The sequence below is a fragment of the Hibiscus syriacus genome, unplaced genomic scaffold (genome assembly GCF_006381635.1).
Source record: "Hibiscus syriacus cultivar Baekdansim isolate YM2019G1 unplaced genomic scaffold, ASM638163v2 tig00110503_pilon, whole genome shotgun sequence".
NCBI lineage: Eukaryota > Viridiplantae > Streptophyta > Magnoliopsida > Malvales > Malvaceae > Hibiscus > Hibiscus syriacus.
Window position 1 is genome coordinate 319,959 of NW_024062764.1, and position 9,509 is coordinate 329,467.

General features: G+C 35.8%; 2 protein-coding genes across 2 annotated transcripts; both read left to right on the plus strand.

Moving 5' to 3' along the window:
- Nucleotides 1-357: 357 nt before the first annotated feature.
- Nucleotides 358-1,990, plus strand: LOC120129667 (putative disease resistance RPP13-like protein 1). Its single transcript, XM_039147121.1, has 4 exons — nucleotides 358-407; nucleotides 476-615; nucleotides 711-1,271; nucleotides 1,491-1,990. Exons 1-4 carry the CDS (start codon nucleotides 358-360, stop codon nucleotides 1,988-1,990), a joined length of 1,251 nt encoding a protein of 416 aa, XP_039003052.1.
- A 262-nt stretch (nucleotides 1,991-2,252) lies between these two features.
- Nucleotides 2,253-3,963, plus strand: LOC120129669 (disease resistance protein RPV1-like). Its single transcript, XM_039147122.1, has 2 exons — nucleotides 2,253-2,750; nucleotides 2,831-3,963. The coding sequence occupies exons 1-2, from the start codon at nucleotides 2,438-2,440 to the stop codon at nucleotides 3,961-3,963; spliced, it is 1,446 nt and encodes a 481-aa protein (XP_039003053.1). The 5' UTR covers nucleotides 2,253-2,437.
- Nucleotides 3,964-9,509: the final 5,546 nt, after the last annotated feature.

Sequence of the window (9,509 nt, forward strand, 5' to 3'; positions counted from 1 at the left end):
AACACCTTAAAATGATATTATTTGTAACGTTAAACACATTGATCATTTAAAAAATTGTTTAGACACCTAATTAGTGAAGTGCTATAATTTATTCAACTATTATAATTAATTCTTAAGTTAAATTTCTAACTAATAATTATTAAATAGCAGACTAAAACAAAAAGATTCTTTATTATAGACAAGCATAATATATATTACAGAAAAGAATATATAATATAGAAGAAAACGGCAACTTGTCACGACTCTTGTTGGAATATTTTAACAGTCACTATGGAGATGAATTTATCCCTTTCCTTCCTTTTTCATCTTCCTTAACAGATTCCTTTTTCATCTTCCTTAACAGAGGGGAGAGGAATAATGGCAAAAGGAGAGTCAGCATTGAACCAAGAATGGTTTGGTATCTTAAGGTATGGGCTATGAAACATCATCGATTAAACAATTCTAACATTAAACTCTAGGAGAAAAAACAAAACAGGAAGCTGGAGTTCACCGGTCTTTGTCGTGTCCTTGCTGACGAAGTCAAGAGCTTTTTCCATTTGAAAGTCTGGGTTTGTGTCTCCGAGGAATTTGATGTTGTCCGGCTGACGAAGACCATGCTTCAGGCTGTTACTCCAAGTAAGACTGAAGGAGAAGCTGTGTGGGAAGAAATTCTTTATTGTTTTAGATGATGTGTGGAATGAGATCTATGAACAATGGGAGCTTCTATGTAGGCCTTTCATTCAAGGGGCAGCCGGAAGTAAAATTCTGGTGCAGCTCGAAACAAACATGTTGTATCGATGATGGCTACTTGTGGGACTTATCATCTGAGGGAACTCACGATGATTGTCTCTCCCTGTTCGCTCGGCATGCTCTTGGGGCTTCGGATTTCGGAGGTCATCCGCACCTTAAAACAATCGGTGAGGAAATAGTAAAGAAGTGCAAAGGCTTGCCATTGGCAGCTAAGATCCTCGGAGGACTCCTTCGTGCTAAAGGGAAGCCTGATGAGTGGGAAGACGTAATGAAGAGCAAGATTTGGGATTTACCCGAAGAAAAAAGTGGCATCCTTCCTGCTCTGAGATTGAGTTGCCATTACCTTCCTTTCCATCTCAAGCGTTGTTTTTCTTATTGTGCTATATTCCCAAAGGATTATGAATTCGACAAGGAAGAGTCGATTCTGTTGTGGATGGCAGAAGGTTTCTTGCACCCCACGAAAGGAAAGAAGCAGATGGAGGACATAGGAGTTGAATATTTTCGTGATTTATCGTCGAGGTCCTTTTTCCAGCAGTCAACCGGTAACAAAACGCAATACTTGATACATGACCTCATAAATGTCCTTGCTTAATTTGTTGCCAGAAAAATATGCTTCAGTTTTTAATTTCACGAAGACAAATTAAATGATAAAGTCTAACAGATTCGGCATTTTTCATTCGTTCGTCGCCAATACGACACTTCAAAGAGATTTGAAATATTGCATCAAATGGAAAGATGAAGAACACTGGTGGCATTACCAGTTCATAACTTGCCATGGGCAGCAGAATCCTATTTAAGCAATAATGTCTTACAAAAGTTGTTGCCGAGGTTAGTCTGCTTGAGAGCGTTGTGTCTGAGTGGTTACTGCATCGATGAGCTACCACATCATATAGGCGGTTTGATACACTTACGGTACCTGAATTTATCTCACATCATAATTAAATCGTTGCCTAATTCCGTGGGATCTCTTCTCAACCTACAGACATTGATACTGCATTGGTGCAACAACCTTACCAAGTTGCCTCAATCGATTGAGAATCTGTTTCTTCTTCATGTTCTTGATCTTACCGATACTGATAGTTTAACAGAGATTCCAATGCAGATTGGCAACCTGAAAAAGCTACAGATTTTGTCCAACTTCATTGTGCGAAGGGGTAGCCGGTCTGTCATCAAAGAATTGAAGGGCTTGTCACATTTGCCAAAGGACCTTTCCATTCTTCGACTGGAAAATGCGGTTGATACTCAAGATGCTAGTGGATAAGCAGGGCCTTAAGAGGTTAGATTTGCAATGGAGTCATGGATCGCTTGATCTTGGAAACGGTGACGATGGAATACATGTTTTCAACATGCTACAACGTCATCAAAACCTTGAAAGACTTCGAGTTGCATTTTATCCTGGCACAAAGTTTCCATCTTGGTTAGGAGGTTCCTTGTCGACTAAAATTGTGGATATAAGCCTCTCCAACTGTAGAAACGTTACGTTCCTTCCTGCACTTGGGAGACTACTCTCATTCAAGAAGTGTTCGATCGAAAGAACGAATGGAGTCAAAAGATTGGATGTTGAGTTTTTTGGATATGGCTTACCTTCTTTAAAACCTTTCAATGTTTTGGAAGTTCTTCAGTTCAAAAACATGTTGAACTTGGAGGATTGGGACTATCCTAACAAAACTGATAAAGAAGACAGGAATTCCCGAGTCTCCGTGAGCTTATGATTGGTAACTGTCCAAAGTTGCATCGGAAATTACCCGCATACTTGCCTTCTCAGGTGAAACTTGCAATCAGAAGGTACCCCCGTGTGGCTTATTCAGTAATGAGCCTCCCATATCTTCTTGACCATAATATTGAAGATTGCAATAAGATGATTCCAAGGAGCATGGTCGACCTTACGTCTCGAACTACACTGAGAATCAAGAGTTTGTCGGACCTTACATGTCTGGCCGATGGGTTTGAACAGTTTCCAGGAGCACTTAACCATCTTATCCTTTCCCAATGCACCGGGTTGACATCATTGTGGCACAAAGGTACCGAATTTTAGAATGTTAGTTCTATTGTTCAGGAAAAAATTAATGTTTGTTCTCTTACATATCTTTCTCACTGACAGGAAAGGAAGAGCTGCACCGCCTAGTGTCTCTTGAGCGTTTGTGTATTGAATCATGCCCGAAACTTGTATCCTTTCCCGAGACATGTTTGTGGTCGACTCTTACACGTCTCTGGCTCAGAGATTTTCCACTGCTTAAGGACCTGCCTTGTTGTATAATGAGGCATGGTGAACTTACTGGCTGTTTTCTTGACTTGGAATCGAAGCATGCCCTTTACTCACATGCTTTCCAAGAGGGAGAGTTTAGGGTTCGCCTAAGTTCGCTACCCGAGGGACTGATTCAGGTCGGTAACGACACAATTGCATCTCATCTCGAGCATTTGGAGATCATCGGCTTTCAGTCTCTTGCTCGCTTTCCACAAGGTAGATTACCGACTAACCTTAAAATGCTCAAGATATTGGATTGCTTGGAGCTGGAGCCATTTTCAGATGAGATGCTGCCTGATAATGCATCACTCGAATACTTTGATATCTGGAATAGTTCTACTCTAATAAACTTGCCAGATTCTCTAAACAATCTCTCATGTTTGACGGAACTGAAATTAAGCAGTTGTTGGGATCTGAAATACTTCCCAGAGACTGGTTTGTCCCTCCCAAACCTGAGATCTCTGGACATCATCAGTTGTGTTAGCCTCAAGTCTCTACCTAATCAGATGCAAAATCTCACTTATCTTCAATATTTCACGGTTTGCAACTGTCCAAGTATGTGTTTTCTTAGAAGGGGTTTGCCTCCTAATCTATTGTTGCTCGAGATCTGGGATTGTAAAGACCTCAAGGAACCGGTATCGAATTGGAACTTGCATACGTTAACTTCACTTGAAGACTTGAGGATTGCTGGTGGAGAGGAGATGGTTTCCTTTCCAGATGAAGATTGTCTATTTCCAACGACTCTAGTTTCGATATACATCACGAAACTCCATAATCTAGAATTCCTGTCCAAAGAGCTTCGAAATCTGTTTTGCTTGAAGAGCATCAACTGTCCTAAGCTTCGGTACTTAGAAGGGTCGCCTGCAACACTTGGAAGACTTTGCATTAGGAACTGCTCACGTCTAGAAGACAAATGCTCAAGGGAGAAAGGAAAATATTGGCCCATGATAGCCCCTATTCCCTGCGTGGAGATAAACCCTACAGATTAGTGCCCTCCGGCAATTCGGCTTATGTCAATCGAGGTAAGCTTAGTCTTTGGTTTGAATGAACAAATTCAACTTCCATAGATTGGCCCAAAGAAGGACGGGAAGGAACTTAATAAACAAGGTTATTCATTTCAAGTAACTTTGTTGTACAGATCTAACTGATTCCATATTGTTGTACTTGAAATGCATTTGATCCTCAGAATTTGAGTTCCTTGGTCCATTGATCATGTTGTTGTGGACAACAGGTTGCGATCGACTCTGCTCATTATCGAAGCCGTTCGATAGTGAATTTGAGGACTAAGTTAGACTACTGGTGCATGCTTGTTGCAGAGAAAATTCAACCAGGGGGCCCAATTTGTGCCTAGGATGAGTTGAACAAATAGCAGTGTGTAATAGGTAATATATTACATGTGTATAGTGAGAATTGAAGTAATTATGTATGTATTAACCCTTATGACTTACAAATCTTTTATTATTCATTTTTATTTATCAATGTATCCTACTAAATTGTATGCAATTGCACTTTGTGCATAAAATATACACAATGAATTGTAATTTTAAATGGTTGGGAGAGGGTGTACGATAATTATCTTCTCTTATAATTACTCTGTGATTAAGAGTTATTTTTTTTAAAGGACCAAAATTAAATTATAAAAACATCAAAATATAATTTCATTATTGTTTTAGTTCGTAGTTATATCATCATTTAATAGGACTAACCTGAAATCTACTATTTTGAAGGTCAAAAAGGTAATTTTATCATTGCCTTAGTTTTAAAGCTTGAAACTTGTAAGGGTTTAGATATGAAATTTTACCATTTAGGGAGGCAAGACCCTTTAGCTTCACTAATTCATCACAAATCTTGTGCATTCTCACAATTCCATCCTTTGTCGTTATACTTCTATTCCTGATTTACCCTTTGGTTTTTCTTTATATAAATTTGGGGTAAATGTAATATAAAGTAGTATATGTTCAAAAATAACTTTCAACCGTCTGACAATGAACGCTCATACCTCTAATATACGCGGTGTTTGAACGTGAGACCTCAAAAGATAACAAAAAGTCTCTTAACCACTAAGGTCACTGAGTTCAAGTTTGGATTTTATGGAAAGGACATGAATTTTTTTCACCTCCAAACACACCTTGTAAGTTGTAGCAATATTTATTATTGTAACACCCCAAATTCTAGACTAATAGTTTCGAGTTTACCCGAAATGCATGTGGATGGATCCCTTGAATTTCATAATTTTAGTCGTTGTGCTTAATTATGTTGGAATTGGGTTCAATTAGCCATCAAAAGAATATTTTTGAATGGTAAGAAGATGAGAAAAAACCAAAACCATACTTACCCCATTTTAAAGGATGAAAGCTTTTATATCTCTCATTTCATATTCTTCCCTTAATTTTTCTTCATTTCTTCTTCTTCTTCCTTTCTCCACTCTTTCTTCTCCATTCTTACACCCAAGTACCATTGTTGCAATGCCCCGAAAGATCGAGGGGTTAATTTTAAGAGGGTTCGTTTCGATTAAAATTGGATTTTCCTTAAAAAAATACAAAAACATGGTTTGAGAGAGTTGCCACCAATCTTTGTTTAAGGGTGTGATTGGATCACCAAAAATACTGTTATTTTAATAAAATTTAGTTTTAAAATTTATCAAAAATAACGTTTAGTCTTTTCCAACTAAAGACTATGATTCATCATTTTCCCTCAAAGAGTCTTAAAATTAAATTGTTAACACTTTATTGTACCAAGGAGAAAATTACCACCTAATATAAGGTAGAATGGTAATTTCCCATACTTAGAAAGAAAACGAGAAGTATTATAGCCATCACATTTATTTAACTAAAGTTATGCAACAAACAAAGTCTTATTAGTGAAGATTCCCAAGCCTTTAAGGTAGATGCAGAATGTTCGGGTATTTATAAATACCGAAACTAAACCTCCGAATAGGGTCGAGATGTCTATTTTTGATAGGTTTAACTATGAGAACAATTTCTTTTTCTACCTTCTGATTAATTTTAAAAGGTTATCATTTTTCATTTATTCCATTAGAGGGTACACATTCACTTTAAATGATCAAATAGAGCTAACCAGGTGGATTAGAATGATCTATTTTGATAATTTAAATTAAACGTGTATTACCTTTTAATTTATTATGTAAAAAACGAAGTGATGTGGATGAGGCTATCATACTCGCGAAATAACAAAGAATGTCATGCAAAGAAATTACATTAAACATCTACGAATTTAAAAAAAGGTTATGGTTAAAGATGAAATTAATTATACATACTTGTTAGTTAATAATTAATGAATTAATCATGCTTAAATAAATCCACATAATTAAGCAAATACATCAGTTAATACATCAACATGGCAATAGTAAAAATTAATTTGTGACATATAATAAAAATAATTTTAAAAAATAGGTACAAAATTGCATCCAAAATGAAATTTTGGGGATCAGATTACAAGTTTAGTGGCCAATACTATAGTAAACATTTTGCCCTTGTTTTTAAGGTGATCTTTTATCCATTTGTCTTCCACTCCGAAGAGTTTCACCAGCCTAGCTCTAAATGACGGGGCTTTGGCAGGCTTACAGTAAATATGATCACCGGTGACATTCTTAATGTTTAATAATGTCATATACTCCTCAACAGTAGGAACCATGTCACTCCATTGAAGGTGAAGCAGCGGTACCCATGATTCCAAAATTGATTCATGGCACGAAGCATTGGTTCATCTATATTCACATAGAGCAAGAATGAGACATCACCATAGACTTGTTTGAAACATTCTCTAGTCTCAAAAGCCCAATTATCCCATACTCTTATAAGCTCTTGCAAATCATTCTGTTGGCATCTGAGATGAGTCTTATCTGTTAGCTTTGACACAAAATCCGAAAGCAAATTATCCCCAAATTTCTGCTGCGTTATTTCTTACCACACCCTTGCTTATGAATAAGAAACTAGATTTTTTAGATTCCAACTCCATCATTGAAACCTCTTCTAATTCTTATGGAATATTCATGGATCAATGCCTCTTATAGTATTCTAATGTGATGCAACATGATGAGGAATAAAAAACATAAACGGAAACAAGTTAGTAAACAATAAATAAAAGCAATAAAGTCTATCCAATAAAAGTTTTACCTTGTCATAGTAAAAGATAATGAACCTACCCAAACATGATTTCTACCTTATGCTTTATTTGGCAATAAATCCTAATCGCATAATTCTTAGTTCGTATGCTTTTTACTTGTAAAAAAATGAAGTAAAGGATAAAGGTCGGTTTCTCCTTTGTGTATACTTATTTAGGAATCCCCTATAGGCATGGTTTCAATCCGGGTAGATTTTTATGGTTCATTATATGCATGGTTTTGTCTCTAAGGTTAAAGGTACTCGAATTACCCTTGCAGATGCCCCCTTGGGCTTACCAGACCCTTGATTTTAAACCCATCATAGGTTCATATGGATTAAGTTAAATTCGAGAGGATGCACCCCTTTATGCTCACACGGAGAAACATATCTCATGAGAACATAAGGTGTGAACCCCGAAAGCTATTCACTAGGCCTGCAATAGGAAACATATCCTATGAAGGGGTCGCTTTCACCCCCACTTAAAAAGGACAACCCGGGTATAGGGTTTATGTTATGAAATACAGTGAGTGTGTGAGGAGAAACCTCCCTACCTTTACCATACTAACATGCATTTTACTCAAGTCAGTTCATTTAATATAAGAATCTAAAATCCACGAATACACACATCAGTAAGAATAAACACAAGTATGCACATGTCATTAGGGTTTAAAGATGAATACAAGTAAACAAGCACAACCAATGGATCAAAAAAATTAAATTAAGTTAAATCCATAATTTCCAATGCAAAGACAATAATTAATCAACTATCGATCTGACTCTCTAATGTCTCCAGTGGGGTCGCCAAGCTGTCGCAACATCCCAAAAGGTCGAGGGGTTAATTTTAAGATGATTTGTTTCAACTAAAATTGGGTTTTCCTTTAAAATACAAAAATATGGTTCGAGAGAGTCTTCATCAATCTTTGTTTAGGGTGTGATTTGGATCACCAAAAATGTTGTTATTTAATTAAAATTTATTTTTAAAATTTATTAAAAATAAAGTTTAGGTCTATGTTCCAGAAAAAATAAGTTTGGGAGTTGTTTATGTGCAGAGAAGGATTAACACCTCCACAATTCTCGAAAATCAGTACCTAGTTGATTAATTGTTGTCTATGCGATGGATTTTACGAATTTGCATTTTTAACTTAACCATAAATCCCTTTTACTTAAATAAATGTAATGGCATTTAATCTATTAAGATCTAAGATAGAACATTAACTCGTGCCTTTAGTCGGAGAATGTTAGCCACCTAATATAAGGTAGAGTGGCGTCCCTTTCTTTTCCGATTAAAAGACTATAATTCATCATTTTCCCTCAAAGAGTCTTAAAATTAAATTGTTAACACTTTATTATTCCAAACCAAGGAGAAAATTACCACATAATATAAGGTAGAATGGTAATTTCCCATACTTAGAAAGAAACTAGAAGTATTATAGCCATCACATTTATTTAACTAAAGTTATGCAACAAACAAAGTATTATTAGTGAAGATTACCGAGCCTATAAGGTAGATGCAGAATGTTTGGGTATTTATAAATATCGAAACTAAACCTCCAAATAGGGTCAAGATGTCTATTTTGATAGGTTTAAATACGAGAACAATTTCTTTTTCTACCATCTTGATTAATTTTAAAAGATATAAATTTTCATTCGTTCCACTAGAGGGTACATTATAACACCCCCAACCCGTACCCGACCCGAATACGAATCTGAGGTGTCTCATTGACTTTTTAACGCTTGAAAACTTTGAAAGCTGACTAACATTTGACTTTATACTTATAATTGACAAAGAAAAACAAAAACTTAATAACATATCAGAGCATCTACAATTTAAAACATTATTAGTACATGCCAACAACAGTTCAAATACCAAAAACATATACAATTCAATTCTCCCTGATATGATAATCTTCATAGGTATGTTGCCCCGCCCTTGCTTTTTCAACTTACTCCTCGTATCTCCTTAAACCTATGTGTGAAACAAATCACACGCTAAGTCTATGACTTAGTAAGGCATAAAGAGTAATATAAAACAATAAAACATTTATGTAAGTATTTCAAAAGAATCATTAAATACTAAAACACCATATTTTTTCATAACTTATAACATATACTATTAATCATTGATTAATATATACTCATTTGACACTTGCTTATACATTTCCTTAAAACATTTTGTATAAAAACCAATAGACATTTCATACAAACATCATATACTGTTACACGTTGTTCAAATTATATTAATTTGTTTTATTAGCCCAACGTATATCACTGAGAACTCAAGGTATGTGAGTACATTGAGGTTGTGCACTAAATACAGTCACGACTACTCATATAATTTGCACCGAAGTGCCACGTAGAATATGCACCGAAGTGCAACATAGATTTGTCTCAAAGGACCGCGTAGAATTTGT

What these genes read in the sequence shown, in the direction of transcription:
- LOC120129669 (XM_039147122.1), top strand. Translation starts at nt 2,438, where the DNA reads ATGATTGGTAACTGTCCAAAGTTGCATCGGAAATTACCCGCATACTTG. An exon ending in GACATCATTGTGGCACAAAG is followed by an intron (nt 2,751 to 2,830) that starts GTACCGAATTTT and finishes TCTCACTGACAG; the next exon opens with GAAAGGAAGAGCTGCACCGC.
- LOC120129667 (XM_039147121.1), top strand. Translation starts at nt 358, where the DNA reads ATGGCAAAAGGAGAGTCAGCATTGAACCAAGAATGGTTTGGTATCTTA. An exon ending in GAATGGTTTGGTATCTTAAG is followed by an intron (nt 408 to 475) that starts GTATGGGCTATG and finishes AAAACAAAACAG; the next exon opens with GAAGCTGGAGTTCACCGGTC. An exon ending in CTTTTTCCAGCAGTCAACCG is followed by an intron (nt 1,272 to 1,490) that starts GTAACAAAACGC and finishes TGGCATTACCAG; the next exon opens with TTCATAACTTGCCATGGGCA.